The following is a 25,948-nucleotide window of genomic DNA, read 5'->3' as shown; positions in this document are numbered from 1 at the left end:
GCTGCCATGTTTCTGCTGCACCCAAGAGGAAGGACTGGAGCTTGCAGGAGGCAGCAAGAAGGACTCAGCAGGAGCACACTGCACCCACCACCATCTGTTTTCGTACCAGTTGCTGGCACTCACACTGATGTGCCTGCACCTGGATGCACAGCTCCTGCTGGAGCTCTTAGGGACAGAAAAATCTGAAGAGGTGTGGAGACGCAGAAATTCAGGGCACAAAATGGACCTGTGTCTGCCTATTATAGCTTCAGGGTTTATAAGAAAGAGAACCAAAACAGTCTGACAAAGTCAAGCTCATTACTGTCACTACAGGACAGCACTCCTTGGCCATCAGGAGTGCTGCACAGGTACAGCTTGCTCCTGGGGGCACCAAGACCCTCCTCGTGCAGCAGTCATGCGCTTGGCACTCTGCAGGTACAGCCTCCCTGCCCCCAGCAAAGGACATCCTCTTGCTAGCTTACTACATCTTGTTTTGGAACAGAGAGGGGCACCCCCTTCCCCTGGATGAGCACTGGAAGCAGCAGAGCTGGCAAAGCATCTCCTCTGCAGCACATCCTGAGCAAAATGGTTGGACTGAATCCTGCTATGCCAGACGGAAGGAGCCGTACTGTGCTCATGTCACAGACACAGCTCCTTCTGCTCACATCCCCTCTCTGCCCCTCAGGCTGGAGGTTCCCTGGTCCCACCAGGTGGCATTGCTGAGCCACAGCAGGCAGCTGGCAGTCACAGCTCTCCAGAGCAGCATCGGGCACAGCTCCCACAGCTACCCTGTGCCATACCCACAGTGCGAGACCCAAGGCAAGCAGGAGCCTGGCTGCCTGAAGGCAGCACTCAGCAGCCCCTGCCCAACTGTCAGTCAGGGGGGGAAGAAACAGCCCCAGCAGGCAACATGTGTGTGCTGCTGGGTGCTGCATCTACACTGATGGAGAAAGGCACACTGCTGGAGCGGCAGGGCAGTGGTGGGACATCTCACAGCACTGCATCCACCCCTCTGAGAGGGAACGTGGAAAGAGCAGCACTGCTGCCACACGTTGCTGCAGTGTACAACAGCTCTGCAGCACTAACCATCATCAGCCCACTGCTGCACAGCACCTGGGGTGCAGCACAGGGCAAGGGCTCAGGAATGCTGCACCAGTCCCTCCAGCTCTGCCTCTGCTCAGTTCTCTTCCTCCAGCTCTCATGTTCACATCTCCTGCTCTTCCACCTGCTTTCTCCTCCCCCTCCCACACATCCTACTCCACATGTAGCGTCTCTCATCGCTACCATTTCCATCTCCTTCCCGCAGTTCTGTACATAACACAGTTCTGCAAGGCATCTCCTTCCACATTAAATGTCTGTTTAGCGTCCCCCTTCGGACGGGGTTTGCCTGCATCTCCTGCTGAGCTCCCTCACTGCATGTGCTGGCTCTCAGAACCAAACACCAGCAAGCTCCAACACAGCCAGGTGCCTCCCTTCCACTGCCACGAGGTTCTTCCTGCTCCTGAATGCAGACACATCCATGCTGGGCACCCACATCAGGCAGAGCTGTGGAGCCTGCAGCTCCCTCTGCTTATCTGCAGTGAGAAGCTGGCTGCCCACCCCAGGACACAATGATCCTCATGGGTCCCTTTCAAATTAGGAAATTTTATGACACTCACTCCAGCAGTTCCGTGGAAATCACACACCATGGGAACCACACTCCACAGCAGATACCTACAGCCTTCAAGACAGAAGGTGCAGGATGCCAGCAGCACTGCAGGGCAGGAGCCAAGCCCTGGGGGCTCATCTCAGCAGGGAGCGACCCAGCCCTACTTGCCACCACACAGCCACCAGAGAGGGTTCTACTACCTTCCATCTCAGACAGGAGTGGAGAAAAACCCATCCCAGTTTGGCCCTGAATGCCCTACATGACTCAGAAACCTGCTTGGCTGCAGGATCCTCCTCACCTTATGACTCAGCCATGGGCACAGCTCACAAGGAGACCTTCCCTGAGACAGCACCTGGAAAAGTGCCAGACCCCAAGGGTTCAGGGAACCTGCAGAAATCAGTCATGCACAGAGAGCAACTGCACGGCTCCAGACCTCATGACTGATGGAAAGAAGCAGTGCTTCCACAGGGCAGGGTTTGCCTTCTCACCTTGTTGTACAGCCTGTCAGAGCCCGCACACACTGCTTCATCCTTGGCAGGATGAGCATCACGAGCCAAACCAAGAGAGCCAACAGGGTTCAGGGGAGAAACAAGAGGAAAAGAGGGAGGTAGAACAAGCGCAGAGAGATAAAGAGGAGGAGATGGAAGCAGATATCAGTTTGAGCAGGAACTACCTTTCTTGGACACTTTCCTCCCCTCCTTAACTGAGCTGTGTTTTTTAGTGGCTTTATGGGTGCTGGCAGCTTGCGGCACACAGGTGAGGTGCACGGGGAGTCCAGCGGCTGACATCAGAATAGCCGTCATGCCTACAGCAGGTACGAGATCCACATGCAGGAGGGAAACAACGGGGAGACACATTCATTAAAAAAAAAACCTTCACACTTTCAAAGAAAATTAAAAAAAAAAATAGAACAAAACCAAACCCAGGCCCTTGATTCATTGAACATAAAACACCTGGCAGGCAGCAGGATTGGAGTCAGCACAAAGACAGGATCCAGATGCCTTCAGAAGGAAGAACCTGGGCAGCAAACAAAAGTAGGGAGATGGGGGCATTCTCCAGGCTGGGGTTGAACAGGACCTTCCTCTCTGCTCTGGCTTTAGGGCTCTCAGGCATTCTGAGTCTGCTTAATGCAAAGCCCTGGAGGCAACGCTGACCCTGGGGGGCCTGAGCAGCTTGAGCTGAGCACAGAGCTGCCCTGTTCAAACACTTTGAGCCTGAGACTGCTCATCCTCCCTGCCCCAGCCAGCACCAGGAGTGCTGCATTCACTGCACACAGATTATCAAGGCAGTGACTCATTCACAAGGAGAGCCATCCCCTGAAGATAAGAGCAGCACAAACAGAGCCACAGGACTGACCCTACTGACGAAGTATGACGTTTGCCTGGGAAATTCAAGCCTGTTGAAGGCAGAACATTCCTAAGGTGACACACTGCTTTAAAACTCACATTCCATACACCTGCATGGCGTTCTCAAGAAGAGAATTCCCCCGCCACAGTCAAAAGCCATTCATGGCTGCAGACACAGCAGACAACCCAAAGCCAGCACTTCCCCAGAAGTTGCCTGTGCTAAACCACATCCTAATGTGAAGGAAATGCTTGCCAGCATCCCCAGGTCTGTGCATAGCTCATGTTACCAAGTTACCAAGAAGTTACCAAGGCTTTTGTTTTTCAAGCCCATATTCAACTGAGTTGGGAAGACGGAAAAGCAAATGCATCACTCAGGACAAAATAAGGTACCAGCCCACACAGCACTGAAGATGGAGTTACAATGGAAACAAGCACAAGCAGTAAGGCTACTTCCTGCCTGCAGCACAATAGAAATCCCCTGCACAAAGCCCATGTAAGTGCCCCACAAGCAGAACCAGTCCCCATGCAGCCCCAGCTTCACCTAAGGTCCAAGTGCAGTACACGTTCCACACGCTGTTAAGTCTTCCACGATGCAAGAGTTAGATGCTTTTACTAAACAGCACATAAGGACCAAAGACTTTTAGACAGAAAGCATTTCACAAGACGGGATACGAGACACAGTCATTTGCACAGGACTGCCCAAGGAAGGGCCATGCTGCCCCATGCACTGTATATCCCCCAGCACACATGGAAACAGGTAATCCCAAGCCAGAAACCCTGTTAGGCGCTGCCTTTGCTGAGCCAGCTTTACATAACCCCCCTCCCACACCCAGGAGCTGCAGGGACAGAAAGGATCTTTACAGCACAGTGGCACCGAGTCAGGGACCTCACCCCACTACCAGCATTGGGCTGTTCTCAGCATGAGCATCAAGGGAGCAGCATAAACACTGACTGAACATCACATCCAGATGCCATGGCTTCCTGCAAGTCACAGAATGCTGCGTGCTCCCAGCCCCACGCTACACCAGCAGTCCTGCAGCCTCTGGGATGCTTGGAAAACAGCTCAAGCATTCCTCTAACAAAAGCTACTTGCTTTTGGAGGCAATGAGCAAAGCTGAGTAGCTGAAGCCCAGCAGCTGCAGAGCTGCCACCTGCTCGCACCAGGCAGGTATTGGGTCTCTGAGGCTGTGAATCTCAAACAGCCTGACCCCACCAGAGCCATGAAATGCCATTTCCCAGCCTAATGCAAAGGAGGGAAGTGGTTAGGCTGTCTCAAATGCTCATTTCTCAGCATTGTGATTACACTGATTGCAAAGGCTGACATTTGGTGAGAAGTCCAAAGACCAGCAGGGGTTGTCACCACCCACACACATCTGACTGATATGCAAATGCAAAATTAATGCTCCGTTGAGGAGATCAATGCCAGTTTGCTAACTAACATGCAGAATCTGCTGCAAAAGAAAAAAGAGAACAAGATGAAAGCAGAGGCTGGGAAACTGACTTCAGACTCCATGTCAGAAAGCAAGTGAAGAACAAGACACAGAACCCCATCTAAGCTTGGTTACCCACTAACATGGCCCTTCCAGCACCTTGAACAACTTACCCAAAGCTGTCTACCAGCATTGTGAATCATTGCAAAGCAACTAAGTACTTATTCCAGGAACTCTCATTTCACCAGTTGCAAAGGCAACAGCAGGCCCACATGCACAGAGCACAGGCTAAGCATGGGACAAGGAGAGCTGCCCCCAGTTCAGTACTCTCCCCATAGACAACCTTGAATTGGCAAGAAAAGATTGTTTTCCATTTCTACCTTCTGCTGCCCTCACAGAGACGCACGATGAATCCTCTCTTCCTACAGATGCAAACCAAGAGAGCATTCAGAATGGGTTTGCTCCTGTGCTGTGTTGTTCTTTTGGCTTATCTCAAACACCAGAACAGTTCCTCCTTCGGAGTGCTGATACAAGGCTGGAAGTCTCAGCATCCAACAATCCTCCCACAAGAGCAACCAGCAAGTGATCCCAGCCTTTGTGGAAACGTGTACATGCCAAGTGTGTGTCTGTATATGTGCAAGAAGCACACACTCCCCCCCTCTTTTCTCTTGCTCAAAGCATCTATGTGGCCACAAGCACTATGTTACAACTCCAAGGGATAAAGCTATTTTTGCTGCAGCTCTGACAACATCCACCAGCTCTTCTCAGCCTCCCATGTAAATAAGGCACTTTTGTAATGTCTTGTGCGGAATATTAGCATGGGGAAAACACCCTTACGTAATGCACAGAGCACCAACCAGCTGCTTACTCACTCCCAACCCAGCACACCCAACCAGTCACAGCTCAAACACTGTGCTTTAACAGTTTGCTGAGACTGATATTTAGGCATTTCTCTGTACTAACCAAATACCAAGAGTGGAAAGATAGATTAAATGACAGATTTTCCATACCTCAAAATATTAAAGTAGCAGAAAGTGAGAAAAAACAGAACAGGGTCTCAAAGTCAGCTTCACGATTTCTGGAGCCTGGAGCTGTGGAGCTGCAGCGTTATGAATTCCTCACTAAGATCCCAGGCATTCATCACACCACCAAAGCCCACCTTCCCACTAACAGCAGCAGGATCCCCATTAGCTGCTGATTCAGAACTTCAGATTTTTGCCCTCCCTGCCCCCTCAGAGCATCCCAGGTCTGATCACAGCCATGGGCTACAGAGACAGAGGACCCAAAGGAGATGCTTGCCCTTGGCTGCAGGGTGGTGTAGGCTAGGCTGAGTGGTCACTGCAGAAGCAGCCACTCAGACCTCCTACTCACTGCCTCCCAGGGATCTGGAGACCTTTCAAATTAACAGGGGACAACTTGCATATGTAGAACAAGGTCACAGTTAACACTATTAACAGCCTGGATTCAGTAGGGCTTGTCAGCCCTTTGCTGCATTTACCCTTATGAGATTAAGTAACTAATTACAGTCAGTGTTAATAGCCAGGGGATGAAACTCAAAGCTCTTACAGTGAGCCCCGCTCACAGGTCATCCTCCCAGACAGAGTGGGAGCTCTGCTCTACACCTCATTTCTACAAAGCCTGATCTGTTAACAGGGAGCTGGAGGGGCTACATGCTTCAGCAGCCCTGCATTTAACTTTATGCAGTGCCCTTTGGCTCTGGAGATCTACAAGGCACAATCCTTGCCATAGCATTAAAAGTGGATGACCAGAAACATCAGTGCCAGGGGATCACCAGGGCAAAACCTGCACTCCCAGCACACACTGTCACAGCTGCAGCCAACCAAGGCAGAACACCACCATCAAGTTCTAGCACTCAGATTTCAAGCACTTGCTGAAAGCTATAGAGCTGCCATTTTCAAGGCAACGCCATTTCATGTTTCACAGGCAAACCTACTCTGAAAAGCAGCTTTGAAAACTGGCACTTCCTCCTTCTCAGATGCACTTCTTGGGTATATTTAGGATCAGAATCACAGGTTTCAACGATAACAAGCCAGCCTGCATTGTGTTGCCACAGGAGACAGCAACTGATTTAACTTCTGTTTCTTCCTTTCCTTATAGAAATGCATTACAACCCTTTTTAAGCAAAGGGCCTGAGCTTTTGTAATAAAACCACAGAAAATAATTTCATACAGAAGTCTGCACTACAGCCTTCCTCCTCAAAGGAAGGAAGAAGGAGGAAAAAAAACAAGCAGCAGTTGCCAGCAGCACACAGCCTGGCCCAGGTTCCCATAGCTGGAAAATTAGCACCCAAGCTCTAAATACACCCACTTGCCCTGATAGCTCATAGCCTACCTCTAAACTACAATTCAGAAGCAGAGCTCATCTCCCCCACCCCAAGACTGATTGCACACCAGCTAGCATCCTGCTTTTACATTAGCAAAGTGCTGATCCATGCTAACCAACATCAAACCCTCACCTCAGCTAGAGGGGAACAAAGCCTTACAACAAGCTCTACCGAGAGAAAGTAACTGCTAAGGTCCAACCTGTTCTCTCTCTCAAGTCTGTTCTTTCTGCTGTTTAGGCTTTTGGACTAGAACTTTTTCACTACTAAACACAAACCAGCTTCCTTAAGGGCTAAAAGGAAAAGTAGGTGCCAGAGGAAGCAGTCGCTCACATAACCTTAAGAACAAAGCAGATAAAGCAAAACAAGATTGTTACCTGCCAAGGCTTGGTTCAGCTTGCTGGGCTTGGACATCTTGACAGGAAGATTTAGAGCACTACAGAGAACAAGAAAGAGAAAAATGTAACAGTGCAAATCAACAGGTGAGTGAGAGCTAACTGAGCTACAGCAGTACACAGCCTAGATATTTAACAGGCTTTAATTACTCAGGTGAGGCTCACCTGGGACCCCCCCCCCCCCCCACCAATCCCACTGGCCCAGCAGCCATACTTAGGGAGCCCACCCCTTTATAAAGCAGGGTTCTGATGGCTGCTGTCCTTGAGGGTACTATGAAATATGTGAACAAGAGAAGAAATACTGAAAGAGGCTGAGAAGAGTTTGGCACCTGGTTTAGAGGTTAACAGACAGTGGACACCAAGCATCCCTTTTAGATTCCTAGCTTGCTTTGGTAGCATTTCTCAGTGCTGGCAACGGCACCTTAAGCAGTTTAGGAAATGTGGGTAGTTGCTCAGCAGGAGATGGAAAGGAAAGCAGCAGCATAGAAGCTGAAGGGATTGCTAGGAGCAAGCTTGACCCCAGCTTGAAGCTCTCCATGCTGGCACAGAAAGTTACCTGTGGGTTTTGCCTTAGGTGGCACACAGGCACAACAGCTCACGGGCAGCAGCTGCAGTCACTACACAAGGCATTTAGATGACCACCTCCCCAAACCAGCCTCAGCTGCACCTGGCCACTACTTTAGGAAGGCCTTTATCAAGTTCCCAAAGCCACCTTTTGTCTCTGAGAACCTAGTTCTCTCCAGCCGGGATGCAAAACCTGCTGCTGTATTCAACACAGCATCACAGGCAGCAGTCCCTCTCTGCAGCCCTGCTAAGATCCAGCAGTGACACATCCCTACCTTGCTGTTTCCCTGCCTGCTGTGTTTGCAGCAGGTTCCTGTATGCTCTGATGCTCTGAGGGAACCCTGGGTCTCAGCGTAGTGTTGGCAGTTTCCAGACCTTTAAAAGGTCCTCCACACTCCAGAAGTTCCCTTCCTTTCCTGTGTTTTCCCCTCCGTTGCCCCTAATGTTGCAACATTTTCAAGTGATGCAACCAATTGTTCTCACCGCAGCCCAGTTCAAACTTCTCTGACCACAGTGGAAATCCTCCTTTCAACTTCAAAGGGCTCCTAGTCAGTTACTGTGACCCTTTTCATGACTTCTTTCTTCCCCAGTTTTGCTTCTTCATCACAGTTCCTTCTCACTTATTTTTCTCTCCCAATGCTCCCCCATCTTCTCCCAGCAGAAAGCAGCCCATGACACTGCGGTCAGTGACAGCACTGGTCTGTGACAACAAGCAGCTTTGTGCCCAAAGTGCTGCAGCAACCTGGCTGCTTCCATCTCCCCTTCCCCATGGAAAGGAAAAACACAGCAGAGCTGAGGATTCAAGGAAAGGAAAGCCAGAGCTGATCTGGGAGGGGGATGATGAGCACTTTGGGAAGATGGCAGAAGGATTCTTTCCTTTCCTGTGTTGCAAGGTCCTGTCAAACCCTGGATCCAGAGCATCTGTGAAGTGAGAAGAACCCTCAAGACGAACAGTAAAGGCAAAGTGTGTTAGCTCTGACTGCAGGAAGGCTTTAAGCCAACTAAACTGATGACACAGGAACTACGTTTTTATTTCACATGGACTACAAACACGCAGACTCAGTCTGAAGTAGGATGTGCTAACCTATCCGTGTGAACACAGGGGCAGGGCTGCCACGTGCACAAACCTGCAGAAACCCCAGACACGAGGCTGATGAAACCAAGGGAAATTCACACTGTGCTGCCTCTGCCACAACGCTGCCTGGGCAGATCCGAAGCCGCAGTGCGTAGGAGGAAGCGTTGCCATGCTAAAAAAGGTGCACAAACGCAACTCTGAGCTTACGTTGGGCCTGAGGTGGTTTTTTTTTGGAGGAGGAGGAAGGGGGTAATGAAGAAGGATATTGCTATGGCTGTGTAACACATATTGTGCCTTGCCTCTGAGTGGGTGCGCCTGTTCCCACACCTCTGCTGCCCAGAGATTCCCAGCTGTTGCCTGCATCTCTAAGCCAAAAGCTCAGGCTGTGCCTGCAGCAGCTGAAAGTCAGTGCCTGAAATCTCTAAATGCTCCCTGCTCTGCACCTCCTGAGCGCATGGCAAGATCTGGGGCTGCAGCACAGGATGCTTCCCAGCATGGCTTCACCCAGGGATGGAAAACTGCTGGAGGCAGTGCTGCCTTCTGTTCTCCACACAGCCCTTGCCACAGCACACTCCATCTGCGGCTCTCAGTGTAGTTTGCAAGGAGGCTGGATTTGCTATATTTACAGCATGGGAAGAAACTGAGGCACGAAGAAGCAAAATAACCTGCCCACATTTATTTCATACATTACAGCAGAGCCAAGAATATTAACATCTACTTATGCCTTGGCTTGCTCCAGCCAACACTCCTCTCTGTTTTCCAGAAGCTCTGATCCTCTTGAGAGCATGGGGAAATTCAATCTGCAGCATGCAGTGCCCGAGCTCTACCCTGACCTCCATCCCTGCAGCAAGCAGGTAACATTCCCTAACATTCCCCTGCCACTGCTACTAAAAGGGTGCAATGTGCCCATGCTACCACCAACCTGCACTGGAGTGAGCCCTGCCTGTCCATGGGAATAGCTGTCACTGCCACACAGATAGCTGGGCAGTTCTTCAGGATTAACTACACCTCTCTCAGCCCTACAAGAGAGAAGATTTCTTCAGGGCTGACATTTTTAGCTTCATTTCCTACAGAATTGGGTGCATGTAACTGGGTGTACATAACCGCACTGCCTTTCAGTCTCCAGTAACTTTTGAGCTGTCAGTTACAGCTCAGCTCCAGCAAAGCAGGAGCTGGACTCCCTGCAAGCTTTGTAAATGTCTGCCAGGGGTGTGTGCTTCAGGGCAAAAGGCTGTGCAGTGCACACAACACAACCTTTATTAGACACCAGAGAATCCCTCAGTGCCACCACTCCCTTTCCTGCAGCACACACTGCTCTGTCACAGGCAGCCCAGCTCCATTTGTTGGTGGATGTTTGTGCAAGCTGCACTGATGGCTGCAGGGAGGGAGCAGCTGAAGAAGGAATTGCATGGTGCAGCTAAGACAGTCAGAGGCACACAAGCCCTTCCTGGGACAAGGAGCGCAGCATAATTAACACCTCATCCTTGCAACCTCAAAAGCCTCACTAGTGATGCAGAGGAACTAACCCACAGAGCTAAGCTGAGGGGAAAAACAGGGAACACGGGATACAAGAACTAAGGAATGTTGCAGGCTTAGGAATTAAATGAAACGCATTGTTAGTCCATGCTACTCGGGTTTCCCTTAATTGGCAGAAATGAGGGTATTTTCTGCTGGAACATGGCCTTCATGAGCCTGGGAACATAACCCCAGCCAAGAGCAATTACCCCAACCCTGCACTATTTCCAACTCACCACATGGGAAGGAAGGGGAAAAGCCATCCTGGGCTGTCAGCTGGTGTTGAAAGAAGTCCTTTCACATAATGAACTGCAGTGGAAGACAGACTGCCCCATGTGCATTCGTCTGTCTGGTCAGGGGAAAGGACAGAGCCCTTGGAAAGCTAACGTCAAAGGACTATGAACACCTCCAAGGAGAGAGGTTCAGCAAGTGTGAAAGGCTTAAGTCCTGCTTAAGACACAAACTTCAAAACTCTGCTAATTGCATGGAGCAGAGTACACTTTCTCCGCCCCTCTGATCTCTTATCTATGCCTTTACCTGGGCTGGCATGGACAGGTAAAGCAACTCTGGCAAGTTTGCCTCTAATTGCTCAGATGCTCACAGTGATGCTTGAGATGATTACAGCACAGAGCATACACACTGCTCTACACAACGACTGAAGGAGCAGTCACACAGCCCTTACACAACCCTCAGTTCAAAGTGACTGCAGCTGGAAGATGCTCAGTGTATTATCATCAGCTCTTGGAAAGAAGACAGGCCATGAAGACCAGCTTAGAAAACATACTATGTGCAGTGAAAGCTATGAGTATCTTGCTTGGTTTGGGTATCATAGATATCAACCCAGCAAGAAGACAGAGGAAAGTGCTCCACTTTGTGAAGGAGACATTGACTCTGCCTGCTTCAGCCCCAGGGATAACCGACTGTGGCTAGGCTAAGCAGCTTGTGCACAGAAGAGAAGAGGGCAGCATGGGGAGCCCACAGGAGGCTGCCTTCCATTCAGCCTACAGCACCTGCAGGGCTTGAAGAGAACTGAAGCATATTTTGAACTAAAAAGGAATGCCTGTAAGTCTCCTTTGCGTTCATCTGTTATCTCCCTCAAAATGCCACCTTACATTTCCTCATGCTTGCAGTATCTCAACCTGACCTCTTCCTCCAGTGGTTCAATGTAGCTTTCCTGGCTGACAGGGATGAAATTTCAAGTGGGGAAAAAAGCAAGGGAAAGCAGAAAGGAAACCTCCTTATCCATCAGACACCAGAAGTCTGCCTCCTTTTAGGGAGAAGAGCTTAGCAAAGAGGGGCTCCTAAACAACAGAGAGCTGAGCACAGCAGATCTCTGGCACACACACAGCACTCAAAGGCAAGTCGGGGTCTGTACCTGACTCCATTAGAAGTGGACAGTCCTGTGCTGGGGCCCACAGCACCTCCAGCCTGGGGCAAAGCCCAGCTGCTCTGCGCATTGAGTCGCGGTGTCGACCTCGCTCCAGACAAAGCAGGTTTGTTATAGGGCACAAAGCCGACGCCGGAAGAACTCCCTGACGTCGTCCTACCAGAAACCTGAGGTGCAGCAGAGGAATTGGGGAAGTTTGTCACGGAGTGCCGGAACCGCGTGGTGATGGGGCCAGTCCCACCGTTCAGCCAGCACTGCTGGCACGAGCAACCCGCCCCCGTGTGAAGGGGAGCTGGGGCGGCCGTCACAGGGTATGGATTGTCCAGCCGCCTCCGAACGCTGCGGCAGAACCTCGTGGTCTTGTTGGTCTGCACTTGAGCCACCAGGTCGACCTCATAGTTGTAGCCTAAGGGGCCGAGGTCCACCCTCTGGTGCCTGGAGGCGTGGGCTTGCTCCAGGAACACGCAGACGTTCATCTCGTAGGGGAACCAGCCACGTTCGTCGTTCTGCCACTCCCAGACGATGCCCTGCTCGGCTGCTGAGTCCCTGGGAAAGAGGTGCCTGCGGACTGCCCGCATCGTCCCTGGTAGGAAAGAGGGGGAAAAAAAAGCACTCTGAGATCAGAGAAGTGGACTTCAGTGATGCGTTTCTACACAGACCTGTGGTGTTTAATGAAGAGCGCTAGTAGACCTTCTCATCCCAATAAACGTGGCTTTCACAGAGCTCAGAGGAACAGAACACCTTGGAGATCTCTGTCCCCCAGCCAAATCTGATTGAGGGCTGGCAACAAGTTCAAAAGCTGCTGGGAAGAAGGGTGGGAAGGAGAAAGGATGCGGAGACCAACACACCCAGGTGCGAAGCAGCAGCAATCACAGATGCCTCACTGACTTAAATAAAATCCAGGCTGATGCACAGATCTGGTAAAAACTTCCCACATCCTCAACAACAGAGTAACTATAGAGACACAGCACCTACAGAAAGCGCTGCTGGGGCTGAAGGCCCACTTCCCTCTGCTGCACAAAGGCCTGGGCAACTCTCCTCCCATGAGAGGAGTCCCATGAGGGCAGGACAAGGGCTTCAGAGAAGGAAGGACAGACCCAGCTTCTCTCAGTTCCTGACTGCTGCCAGACGAGCATAGAAAACCAGCAAAGTCATTTAGAAGCTGCAGAGAACTCCACATAAAAGAGCACTGAAAGCAGACATGCTGTCATTGCAAGGCTCCTCAACAGCAACTGCAGGAGCTCAAACCCCCCAGAAGCCAGGCTCTCCAAGGGGATCTTGCTCAGTTGCTTTTTTAAAGCAAAAAACCTCCTGAGAAGGAAGTGAGCCATCTAACAGGACAGAAGCTCAAACTTCTGCAAAGACAGGCTCCTGCAGCTGGGCCAGAACTGCTCCTAGCAGTGGGAAAAAACCTCAGCAGCCCACTGCATTAAGAGAAGCTGGGAATACCCTGGGGCAAGTCTGGGAATGCAGGCAGGTGGTGGGGAACAGGAATGTAAAGCGCTGTTAACACAAACGAGTTCAGAGAACAGCACCAAGAGGGAAAAAAACAAAACAAAGTCTTTAAAGCAGTTGCGAGGGTTCTGACCCTGAACTCCAGGAAAGAGGTGAAAGAGCACATCAACAAACAAGTATCTGCACTTCAGCCCTGCTGAGAACTGCCCCAGGATGTTCTCATGGCTCTGTGGGACTCCACACCACCTGCATCAGAGGGCAACCTGTGCTGCAGCTCTGCCAGCAGCGTGGAAGTCGTATCTCTGCTCCTACTGCACTCCTAAGCTTCTTTGTGAGCAGCATTGGTGGTTTCTGCCTGAGTGCTTTGGTGGCCAGACCATGAGACCCTGTGAAATTCCATACCTGCCCTGTAGGACGGCTCAGCCAAAAATACCAGACTCCTGTGGGATAAAGCCTTGCTCTGGCAAAAGCCAGGGTGGAAGGTGTCAGCAGAACAAAGCTGACCTTCCCCAGCCAGGAATCAGTGTCTGACATGGGAAAGCAGAGAACACAGCCAAGAGTATACTCAAGCAACGACTGCTCCTGTTCAGCAATCAACTCCTGTCAGGTTTTAGAAAGACTGAGTGCACAAATCTATGTTCTCAACAACTGGGGAAGATCTGAGCAGAGGGAAGAAGGATGAGATCAGATTGGGATCAACATGGTGAGAGAAGCCCTGCGTTTAGAGATGCATGCTGGGAACCTGCTCCCAGCAGACAGGAGACCAGCACAGGTAAAAGAAGGTGTTGGAAAGCTAAGCAAGACACACAGGTAAGAAACCAGCAAGGCAGTCCCTGCTCCAATGGCAGGTCAGAAGCTAAAAGCAGCACAGGGAAGACTTCAAGTGTTTGCAAGTGATGTGCAATTTTAAGATCCCTGAACTGCAGTGGTGAGAGGAGATTTTAAGAGTCAGTAACAGGAGGCATGTGCCTCATGGAAGAGGTCCCCTTCCCCCAGGCTGGCAGGGAAGCTGGCATTTGTCTCCCGAGTGGGCAAACAGCTGTGGCAGGAGGACAACTCCTGCTGCTGCCTCACATTCACTTCCAGCTAATCTGCCCAAAGCAGCAGCTGAAGCCTGCAGCTAATCCTGCCCACAAGATCCCCCTGCACAGCTGTCACTCCCTGTTGGTAGAGATGCTAGTCCCATTAACGCTGGCTTCCTGTTATTCTCCCTGGCTTCCTTTGAAGAGCTATTTGTCTGTCTAATAGCTAATGAGCAGAATACAACAGCCTATTTTTTGCTCTGTTTAAAGATTTTTCATGGGGATGTTTCCTGCAGAGATTCTTTTCTCCAGCAGATGACAAAGGTCAGCTGGCTGCTTCCTCAGAAAGGTTCGTGTTTAAGGCAGAGCCCTGCAGAGAGAAAGTCTTCCTTAGAAGTGGGCCACAAAAAGGGGATATGAGAGCATTCTCAACAGTCACACAAACATAGGAACAGTTGCCCACGCAGGGAGGCTCACAGACCTGGCTGCTCTGATCAGCATCCCTCCGAATCAGTGGGAAACTCTGCAGGAGAGCTATAAAATAGAATGAGCCTTTTTGTTGTTAAAAGACCACCACAAACCTCATCCACAAAAAGAGGACATGACGTCATCCAGCATCATTTCCAAAAATGTACTGTGCTGTTTCCCTGAGATGACTAAACCCAAAGCATCCTGCCATGGACAATATAACTAGATGCTTTGAGGCCTTTCACAAAAGACTAAAGAGATACAAGACACCTGCACACGTGAAGAAAGATGCCCCAGTTACACTGAGACACATCATTCAGCCTCCCACAGGTAATCAACCTCCACAGGCTGAGATCTCAACCTCACCCAGCTGGGATGTGTCCTGGCAACGGATGGCCTTCTGGTGAGGGAGGACCTGCTGCCCAGGTGCTGGATGGAGCACCAGCTGCATGGCTCCTGCACAAGTGCAGTGTGAAAAAAACAAGGAACAGCTGCTGGTGCCAGCTCTGGTGGTCTGTGCTGTGTTGCCTAAAGCCACAGCCTTCAACAGAGCTTCCAGGCCATGCTGAACCAATCCTGCCAGTGCTCAAGACACTTCTAGGGAAAACTCATCTCAAGGTCACTGGTAAGCACTATGAAGTCAGAATAAAACACGGATGCAGCTGCGATGAGCATTCACCACTCCAAGCACTTCCCTTTCCTGGAGGAATTGTCTTGTTGCAGCTGATTCAAGACAGTGCTCATTTCTTGCTTCAGCTGGCAGGAACCCAGCACAGTGCCCAACTTTGCAGCCTGGTGTGAGGCTCAGGCAGCGTGCTAAACATGACTGCGTCCTGTGGCAAGGGGGAAAACTGATGCACGAAGAATTTTCCATTCATTTAGGGGTGTGTAATGTAGAATCTCCCTGGATTTTCTGAAGATAAGAGCATACACTCCACCCCTGCTTTCTGAGCGACAGCTGCTCAGCACATCTGGAGCAAAAGAGGGCAGGGACCATATCAGCACATTCTGAGCCAGTAGCCCCAGTGACCTCAGAAAATCAAGATGAGAATGAAAATTAAACTTCAGTCCTGTAATTATGAGCAGCCCACCCTTCCTCCCTGGGAGGGAGCAAGCAAGCCAGGAACAGCAGCAGTGGGAGACTTTTGTGCAGCTGCATTACATTGTTCTGCCAGAGGCAGGAGGCTTTCACAGAGCAGCTTGCACAGGATGGCAGGCCAAAATAGAGCAGCCGGTACACCTGTTGCAGAGATAACAAGGGATGCAGCCAGGAAGGTTTCAATTGCAAAAAGGCCTTTTTGTGGAGTGGTCTTGTATGGGTGTGGGCTTGGGGGGGGCAGGCAGAAAGTTTCCAGCTCTGAGGAGTCTAGCTCACAAGCTCTGAGCTCCAGAGGTCTCACGATGAGGCTTTTCTCAGCCCTGTGTGCCTGGCACAGCCCTGCAGATTCATCAGCCAACACTGCTTTGCTCACACGCTGGGTGGCACACAGCATCAGGAGAGAAGACGCAGCACACGGCAAGTGACAACAGTGTCAGCAGAGCTTTGCAGGGCTTTCTCTTTAAGCACACAAGCAGGCTTACAAAAATGCTGGCATGAGAAGGAAGCTCCCTTACCTGTATCCTGCCGGAACTGTGTCAGGCTTGGGATGTCGATGACATAGGGGGCCAAGCTAGCATCCGCATGTCCCAAAGAGATGCTGCTGCTGACAAGCCCTGATCCTGAACGCCGTCCCTTCTGCTGAGAGGCCTGGAAACCCTGCTCAATGAATCTGCACACATCTCCTCGGTATGGCCGCCACCGGCCAAACTCGTCCTGCCATTCCCACACCGCCACTGCTGTGGAGCTGCTGTGTCCTGGGATGGAGACAGGGGCTCCGGGGGGCCCAGCTGAGCTGCTTCCAGCTCCCTGAGCTGCTGCCATGGTCTCCCCTGAGGTCTGGGCACACGGAGATCACAGGCAGCAGCTGCGCCAGCTGGCTTTACACCATCTTCTGGGGAACCTGCAGGGAGAGACACAGAGCAGAACAGAGCTGAGAATGACGTCCCAGAATCAACACACCTCAAAGACACAGCACACAAACTCAGCCTTTCACAGAAGATGCTCGCTGCGCATTTAGGAGACTAAAGAAAAGGGAACACCCTCTGGTCGATGGCAAATGAGGTACCACCACCTACAACACGCCAATGTGACGTCTTTTGCAAATCTGGAGAAAGAGCTTCCTGAGAAGACTGCTTCCAACACCAGGCACAACCAGAGTCTGCAAAAGTAGCTCAGGGCTGCTGCTGATCTGTGTTAAACTTATCTGTCAGCACTGAGCCAAGCTCAGACCTGAGAAGTGTGCCAAGCACCGCACCTGTATGCGATGATGACTTGGTTATGCAAGCAGTTCCTGAAACTCTGCCGTTCTAAATGCAGGGCTACAATGCCAGCTCCATTCTGGCCTCAGACTGTGGGGATTCAAGAATATTCAGAGCAGAAACTGTGGAGCAAGACAAACGGCATGAGAAAGGAGAGATGTGTGATCGCCGCATGATAAATGATCCTGATGGGAGGAAGAGCACATGGCTAGGAACGACTCATGACTGACTGGATGAGTGCCTGTGTGCTCAGATAAGGAGTAGACCAGAGGTGACTTTGTGGAATGTTTTGTTGACATGTAAAGGAGGGCAGGAAAGTTACAAAAGAGAAAAGTGGGAATGCATATAAGGGATGCTAGAACCTGCAACAAACGATTTGGATTGTCCACATCTGAGTCCATGCCTTCAGACACTGCATCTGATCACTCCATTTTCATCCAGGATCAGTCCCTTGACTCTTCCTGTGTAAGGTAAGGGAGCTTCCAGCATTATACATGTACACCAAGCCAGAAGAGAATCCTTTATGCATGTAAGCCAGCAAAGCACAGAAATAAATTTGTTAAGCTTCATCTGAGAGAAGAATTGGGAGGAATAAGTGTGCAAGTAGCAGGAGGAACAGAGGGAACAGTGAACAGCCTGTGCTGAGGACAGGATCACAGCATGCCTACCTGCAGCTTCTGGGGCTGGAAAACAAGGAGTATCTTAGAACAAGGGACAGTTTGCATCACTAACAACTGAAGCCAGATGCAAAAAGCCATTATGAAATGATCTGGGGAAGAACAGAGAATGGGGTAGGAGCCTTAAGACATCCAGATATGGACATAAAGGGAAGCAGCTAAATCCTAACACTCACACACCAAAGACAGAATGCAGACAGAAGATCACCAACGATCTTAGCCCCTCAAGAAATATAAAACAGCAAACCCAAAGCCACCCAAAAAACAAAAAAGAAGAAGAATTACACAGTAGTGGTGACAGACAAGTTATTAGGGAACAGAGGCAGAATGAAGATGCTTTTAAGACACAGCTGTACTATGTATGGTGTCATGGGCAGTGCCCCATGTGCTGTCACAAGGCTGCCACAACCCGCCCAGCTGGCCAGGAACCAGGACCTCCAAGGTGAGGGAGTGGAAGAGGGGGATTGACAGGTGACAGCTCACTTAGAAATGATGACCACTCACTTAAGAAAGAGGTGTTGGTTGTGCTGACAACATTATCAAATGTTAGGAGCAGGGATACTGCTCACACATGGTCACCAAGCTGTGTCCAAGAGGCAGAGTACTGATAGCTCACATTCCTGTGCTGCTGTGCTGTTGCAAGGAATTCTGTCCAGACCATCTGGACATGTCTATCTTGTGCCTGAACGCCAGGCAGAGCATTTGGAAATCTCTGTGGCGGTGCTGGTGAGCAGCTGGCTACAAGAACACGAGTGTGAATGAACAAGATTCATTTGGGTTTAAAAATAAAGTCACCTTCTCCCTCCTAAGGTCTCACGTTGTTGATTGCTCACTTCACTCCAGTCAATAAGGAGCTATGAGCTTCCTTCCTGCCAAGCAGAAAAGTTCAGGCCTCCCAAGAGGCAGCAAAGCTGTGGGTGGCTTCCACTGGAGGATGCCATCTGCAGGGATGACATCGCTGCCGGATGGGGAAGAGCCCACGCTCCACACAGCGTCCCATCCATCCTGCTCACACGGCTTGCTAGCTTAAAAAAGAAACACAATGAAAAAAAAAGAAGAAAATAATCTAGCAAAGGACAGACTCACCCACGTGTCTGCATTTATGAGATGAAAGCAACACTTTCCCAGGAATGCAGAAATGACAAATTGCTCTGGGTCACCAACAGCACACTCCGCTCACAGGAAAAAGCAATCAGTCACAGCAATGCACATAGGTTGGTTATTTTGCTGCTCCAAACACCAGACTCAAGCTGTAGGTGTCAAACTCAACACCTGCCTCCACCAGATCATTCTAAGGCAAGTTTCACACCACACATCCACACCCTCCCTGGACTGAGTCAGAGCAGGGCTCGGGGATGGTCTGTCTATCCCACGGTGCAGCTGCATACCTGCAGCAGGTGCTCTGAGCCTCAAAATAGAGAACTGCACCATTTCCCCCCACCCCCCCCCCAGTAGTAGCTGACAAATATGCAGCCACAAGCAGAGAAAGAAGAACAGAGAAAGGTTTTTTGGAGGGAGTCAGCAGTTTGTTTTTTCCTTCTCTTTTTGAAGCACAGCAGCAGATGAAGAAAAGCAGCGCACTGAGCACCGCATCTTCAGCCACCATCATATTTGATACTGAAAACTGGCAGGTGACAAAAGCCTGTTGTCACACCAGGGTGGCAGTGACACTTTGGACATGCCAGCAGAAGCAAGCAGACCTGCTGCATGTGAGCACAGCTCTGACATTTGCTTCCCCACTTGAAAGGCGAAACATCCCCTGTGCTGGACTGCTGCTGCACAGAAGCAGAGAGGACTTGGGGTGTCCTGTTCCTGTAGCCCCACAGCTCTGGATGTGCCACAGGCTCACAGCTGCCCCAAATGATTATAGGGATCTGACTTCTCAAAGCACAAACTTTCACTATTCCAGCCACACAACTTCTGCTCAGGAGGCTGAATTAAGGTTTGTTTGCTTTGACCTTTAGCACCAGCAGAAGTGCTGCAGCATTTGCCAGCCTTCAGCTGAGGACCTCAGTGAGAGCTGGACGCATTTCAGTGGTAGTTTCCCACCACCCAATTCATTCCCTGCTCTTTGAGCCCCATCTGGGTTAGTTTTTTAGCAACAGGAGTCAGTACATTAATTTAAGAATCAATATATCAGTTTAGCAAAACAAATGCATAAGCAATAGTTCTAAACCTCTCCATTTCAGCTTCAAGGAACGAGCAGTCATGTTTTCCCTCAATAATTTTGCACTGGGGACAGGAACAGAAGGCATTTATCATACGTCTCAATGATTTTGCCTCACTAGAAGTTCTGCGTTCACAAAAATACCTTTATCGTTTGCCCCAAAGCACGCAGAGGCAATTCCCCTCGGGTTCCACACGCACTGTTTTTAAGAAGTGCCTCATTATGACCTCACGAGCTTCCAAAACGGGGAACTCGGCCGGCGGCGGGTGAAAGCATCCAGCGACGGAACCGATGGCGAACAGAGGGGCAGCGCTTACGCGGGCACCGCGCTCACATTCGCGGAGCGGCCCGGCCCTCCCGCAGCCCCGGCAGCCCGGCACGGCGCAAAGAGCCCGAGCCAAAAGCACAGAAACGAGAGCGGCAGCCCGAGCCCCGAATAAACCCCTCGGAACTGCACCCGCCGCACCAACCTCCGCCGCGTCTCCACAGCCGACAGGCTCCGCGCAGCCGGAGACCTCACCGCCCGCAGGCCCCGGGGAGGCCCAGGAGATAACAGCGGCGCCGTCCTCACGGCCGCACAACGGAGCGGCTCGCGGCACGGCGCGGCCCCGCTTCCGTACGGCGTCCCGGCGGCGCCGCCACTTCCCGGACGCAGGCGGAGGCGGCAAACGCGCATGCGCGGCGCAGGGCGCGATGGGAACTGTAGTGCGGGGCGGAAGGGGGCAGGGAACGGCGTGAGTGACGTGTGAGCGTGCGTGCGTGAGGCAGGGAGAGACTGCGTGAGCGTAGGACAGTGCGTGAGTCACAGAATCAGGAAGGCTGGAAAAACCACAACACAGTGCAGTGCGATCACCGCCTCGCGGCTGTGCCGCTCTGAACCACGGCCCTCATGGCACCGCTTTGGAACTAACTGTACTGGTGGCCGCCCCTCCCCTGCTGCTTCTCATCTGCTGTACAGACCCCAGGGCTGCCCCTTCCCTGCCGCAGAACCTCACGCTCGCTCCGGTTCAGCTTCACGCGGTCGTCAATTGCCCAGCTCTCAGATCTGTGAAGATCCCTCTGCAATTAGCAGCTCCTCTCTCCTCACCGGCTGGTGATTTCAGTACCACCAGCAAACTTGCTCAGAACAACTTTAGCCCTACACCCAAATCACTGATGAAGAAGTGAGAGACAGCTGTCCAGAAAACGGAGCCTTGGGGAACCCTGCCAGTTTCGGGCTGGCAGCCTGGTGGATCCCCATCTTTAGAAGCCTTGGGGCCCGGCCCATCAGCCGTCTGCTGGCCCATCACATCAGTGAGTGCTTTCCTTTGGTCAACTAGGTGGGTAACCTTGTCAAAAAAGGAACTGAAGTTTCTTAAATGGTTCATCTCCTTCATGAAGGACTGCTGGCTATGACCCATGACCCACACACAGCCTGCACCCTGCAGGGCATTATCACCCCAAGCACGTGAGCAGGGTGACTCCTGCACGTGGCAGAGGCACATCCACTGCAGGAATGCTCTGCACTCACCTTCCTACTCTGAGAAACTTTAGTTCATTTCTGGGGGGGACGGCACCCGCTCAGGCCTGCGCCGTGGTGGAGGGATTGGGTTCTGGGGCACTAAGGCACACTCATCCCCTGTTCAGTGAGAAGTGCCGTCCCACTGGGCACAGGTAGATGCTGGCCTTACAGGAGCTGTGCCTCTCATAGACTTTGTGGAAGGTTCCCTCTTCTTCCCAATCTGCAGGTAAGTTCTCTTCCAGAACCCATAGAGGCGTGCTGGCAGGACAGGCTCTGCATTCACGAGCACTGCTTGCTGGCTGCCCAGGCCTTGGCTCCCGGCCCCAGTGCTGTGCCACCCAATGACCCCTGGATGCAGCTGCAGGATCCCGATTCCCTCCTGCACGAAGCTGTCAGCGCAGCTCTGGTGGTGCTGGCTCCTTTGGCTGCCTGCTGGGCCAGGACCGCCTGGGGCTGCACCGACGCTATCCTCCTGTGTGCCGCATCAGCTGAGCTGCCCTGCAGCGCTTCTGCTGCACACTCTGCCAACATGCGTGAACGGATTTGGAAGATAGAGGTTGTGCCCCACAATCAACAATCTCTACCTTCCAGGAGCATTGCAGGTCGGCGAAGACGCCGAGCTCAACACAGCACAAGCTGGACTCGCGGCAGTTCGGCGACGGCCACTGGGGTGGGAGTGTGGTGAAACAAAATCAACTTTTCATTTGGTATTCAGCAAGCAAGCAGCATGAGCACATCCACTTCTGCCCCTTCTACTGTTCCTGCTTCAACATCTCTCTCATTTGGGAATTTCTTGAGTAGCTTACTGTAGCAGGGATGTGCCTCCACTGCCTCCATGCAGATGGCACACCGGGGGTGTCGCTGTCGCAGCGGCTTCACCCGCTCAGCTCCTGCCCCATCTCTCCTGCAGCCCTGCATGTGCCTGCACTCACTTGTACTGCCCAAAGAACTGGGAGATGCAGCCGCGTTCTCTTCCGCAGGGGAAGTGGAAGGTGCGGGAGCATCTGCGGTGATGGCAGCGGACCGAGGCGCCCTGGTTCCGGCAGACGCAGTATTTCTGGGGACAGCAGTGCGGTGCTGGGCGTCAGTGCCGTGCACACACAGGTGACCCTTGCCCAGCAGAGCACAGTGATGATCTGGTGGGCCACGTGGCTAGGGACCCCGCAGCACTAATGAGTTGTGATTTGTGCAGCCATGGGTCCTCTTTTTGGACAACCAGGGCTCTGCTGGAGTCTCCCAGCCACGTGGCACGGGGACCGAGGTGGGGACGCGTCGCCCTATTCACCTTCTGTGCCACGCACTTGTGTAATCAATAGATATTAAGATGTTATAATCACAATATAATTGTGTGTAAACAATAGATATCAAGATGTTATAATCACAAAACAATCAAGAGAATTAGGCAAAACAGACAACGATCACAAAAAGAGAATAGGTGGAAGAGCTTACCCTGTGGCTGAGCTCACCACAAAACACCAAGAGAGGTGATCTCCAGAAGAGATCCTTCCCCTCTGGTAGCCAGCTCTTAAATAGGTGTAGGAGGTGTGGAGCCAGGCTCCACCCCTTCCAGCAGCACAGGAGAATTGCCTTCACCTGTGCTCCTCTGGCTGACTCATGGCTCGCCTCAGGTGATCAATCAGAGGTTCAGGCTGTGACTCAGCAGTTCCCATACAGCGCTGCAGCACCTTCTCAAAGTCTGGGATGAGGAATCCAAAGAATCCCTCATGGTCAGCGCCGCGCTGGTACAGCCCGCTGGCGTGGTACTGCAGGAGTCAACCGGGGACCTGTTAGTGTGTGTGGGGGCAGCGGCGGGCACGGGGCTGGGGGCTGAGGGCCTGGGGTTGGGGCTCACCAGGCAGTTCTCATGGATGCAGAGCCTTGTCCTGACAGCACCTGTCTCCATAGATGTCGGGGTCGTGCTCTGCGTGCTGGCACAGCCTGCACCCTGCAGGGCATTATCAACCCAAGCCCGTGAGCAGGGTGACTCCTGCACGTGGCAGAGGCACATCCACTGCAGGAATGCTCTGCACTCACCTTCCTGCTCTGAGAAACTTTAGTTCATTTCTGGGGGGGGGACGGCACCCGCTCAGGCCTGCACCATCATGGAGGGATTGGGTTCTGGGGCACTGAGGCGCACTCATCCCCTGTTCAGTGAGAAGTGCCGTCCCACTGGGCACAGGCAGACGCTGGCCTTACAGGAGCTGTGCCTCTCGTAGACTTTGTGGAAGGTTCCCTCTTCTTCCCAATCTGCAGGTAAGTTCTCTTCCAGGACCCTTAGAGGCGTGCTGGCTCTGCATTCACAAGCACTGCCTGGTGACTGCCCAGGCCTTGCATGGCTTGGGTTGGAAGGGATTCTAAGGATCAAGTTCCAACCCCCTGGCCACAAGCAGGGTCACCATCCTCCAGCTCCGGTCCAGTCCAGGTAACCCACGGAGCAGCCACAGAAGTTGCCTCTGAACTTCAGCACCTTCAATAGACAAGTTTCCCCTGGACCAAATGCAGCCCGAACGCTCTGCTGCGCGCGCGGTGCTGCCATTGCTGGTAGCAGCATCCCTGCTTCGCGGTACAGCTGGCAGAGCAGCTGGCTGAGGACAGGCTATCCAACTTGCAAGGACCCACAGGTATCACCCAGCCTGGCTCCCGGCTCCGCACAGCAGCACCCAGCCTTAGGCCACGTGGCACAGAGTCCCACGGGGCTCCCTCAGCTCCCAGCTGTGCCCACCGCCCTGGGGAGCTGCTCCGTGCCCGGCGCCCGAGCGTTGCAGGTCAGTGAAGATGCCGAGCTCAGCACAGCACAAGCTGGACTCGCGGCAGTTTGGCGACGGCCACGGGGGTGGGAGTGTGGTGGACCAACCCCAGGGCTGGCACCCCGCAGTGCAGGGATCCCAGTGACTCGGGGGCTCTGGCTGCCATCGCTCCGCTGGACCCTGGAGGTTGCTGCTCTGCAGCTTCCGTGGTCCTTACGGGACCCACCAGTGCTGCACCACTGTCACGGGAGACACCAGTTCTTCGGAGAATGGCAACTGCAGTGCTGTGCACACTGGTGGGAAGTGCAACACGGCCACAGGGACGTGTGCTTGCACCCATCTGCGTGCACCTTGCAGCCCCTTCGCTCTCACACCCCGCATGGCAATCCTTGCTCCGCAGCCCAGCTGCCGGCACCTCGGCTCCAGCGCAAGAGGCTGTGATGCTCCAGGGACTAAGCCAGAGCCCAGCTGCCTGCACCCAGTGTTCCTTAGGCTGTACACTGTACACTTAGGCTGCACCACTGCCCCTCCAAGACAGGGGTGGGCACCCAGCCGGATGGACACGGCCATAGCTGACTATAGCAGGTGGGCCGCAGCCGAGGAGCAGAGGGCCAGAAGGAGCAGAGCGACCAGGACGGCTGCGGAGCCCTGTGTGGTGCTGAGGGACATTCCCTCTTCCACCTCCCAGGCTGCATCCCTGTGGGAGGGAGCCCGGGACAGCTGAGTGCAGTGCGAGGGGAGGTGGAGGGGGGGGGAGGCTGGGCGGTGGCAGGGCGGTGGGTGCTGACCTGTCTGGGATTTGGATGTCGAGGCGGAACATCTCCGCCTGGAAGGTCTGCGTGTCCTGGCAGAGCGGGCAGCGGAAGTGGTGCAGGGCAGCACGCAGAGCTTGGGCCTGGGGAAGGCAGAAGATGAGCTGGGGGCCCGTGCGCATTGCCCCAGGGTTGGGGACGATGCCAGGGTGGCAGGGTTGGGTGGTGCTGGGGATGGTGCTGTGGTCTGGAGGCAATGCCGCCTACCTGGATGCACTGGCGCTGGAACTGAGCGCCGGTGCAGGAGGGACAGGTGCTCCATCAGCACCAATGTCACAGGCAGTCTGTGGCAATGTTCAGATAACCACAGGGTCTCCTGGGGTATTAAATCTTGGAGGTTCTAGTGGAAACAAAATCAACTTTTCGTTTAGAATTCAGCAAGCAAGCAGCATGAGCCGCTGCTGAGCCTTTCCCCGACAGCCGAGCCGAGCCGAGCCTCCCCTGGCGCAGCTCCGTGCTGTTCCCCCGCCCCGTCCCGTCCCGTCCCGTCCCGTCCCCGTCCCCACACAGCAGACACCAGCGCTGCCCCTCCGCTCCCACGGAGCACCGAGGGTGCCGGGACGGAACCGCAGCCGCCGGGACAACCACAGCTGCCATGAAGGAAGGAGCTGCGCTCCTTCTCTCCACTATAGCACGCCGGGCATCCCAGGGCGCTGCCGAACCCGCGGCCCCGTGCACAGGACCCTCACGGCGGGCCGACGACGACCGCCACTTCATCTCGCTCGGCGCGCCAACGGCAACGCCAAGCTCTTCTGCAGAGCCATCGCGAGCAACACGGCGACCGGCGCAGCCGCGAGCCCGACGGGCAACGGGGCCGGGCCCCGCTAACGAAGCGCTTCCTTCAGCGCCTCGGAGAGAGCGCGGCGACGACCGCGCGCACCTCCGCGTCCGCACCGCCACCCTCGCCGCGCGCCGCTGACGGAGCGGCCCGGGGCGCGGCGGCGCAGCCGCGCTGTGGAAGGAAGGGCGGAGACGGCGGCCGAATCCCCGCGGCTGCCCAATCAGCGCCCGGCGCGCGCGGCGAGGGGGCGGGGCCGGCCGGAACGCGGGGCCGGGCAGGC

General features: G+C 53.2%; 1 protein-coding gene across 5 annotated transcripts in view; it reads right to left on the bottom strand.

The window, feature by feature from the left end:
* Positions 1 to 22,803, bottom strand: part of DTX2 (deltex E3 ubiquitin ligase 2) — a 29,650-nt gene extending 6,847 nt beyond the window's left edge. The window contains exons 1-7 of one of the 5 annotated variants that reach the window (XM_048966805.1): positions 22,778 to 22,803; positions 20,298 to 22,385; positions 17,346 to 17,444; positions 16,240 to 16,625; positions 11,669 to 12,263; positions 7,122 to 7,180; positions 2,301 to 2,432 (exon numbers count right to left, since the gene is read on the bottom strand). In XM_048966805.1, the coding sequence (XP_048822762.1) occupies positions 2,301 to 2,432; positions 7,122 to 7,180; positions 11,669 to 12,263; positions 16,240 to 16,546 (1,093 nt within the window). In that variant the 5' untranslated portion in view covers positions 16,547 to 16,625; positions 17,346 to 17,444; positions 20,298 to 22,385; positions 22,778 to 22,803. Of the gene's footprint in view, positions 1 to 2,300; positions 2,433 to 7,121; positions 7,181 to 11,668; positions 12,264 to 16,239; positions 16,626 to 17,345; positions 17,445 to 19,971; positions 20,255 to 20,297; positions 22,386 to 22,777 lie in introns of those variants that run through there. The other 4 variants (XM_048966807.1, XM_048966808.1, XM_048966809.1 and 1 more) reach the window with 4 other exon arrangements.
* Between the last annotated feature and the right edge of the window lie 3,145 nt (positions 22,804 to 25,948).

The sequence above is a fragment of the Lagopus muta genome, chromosome 20, assembly GCF_023343835.1.
Source record: "Lagopus muta isolate bLagMut1 chromosome 20, bLagMut1 primary, whole genome shotgun sequence".
In the NCBI taxonomy this organism is placed as follows: domain Eukaryota; kingdom Metazoa; phylum Chordata; class Aves; order Galliformes; family Phasianidae; genus Lagopus; species Lagopus muta.
This window is presented reverse-complemented; position numbering and strand designations above follow the sequence as displayed.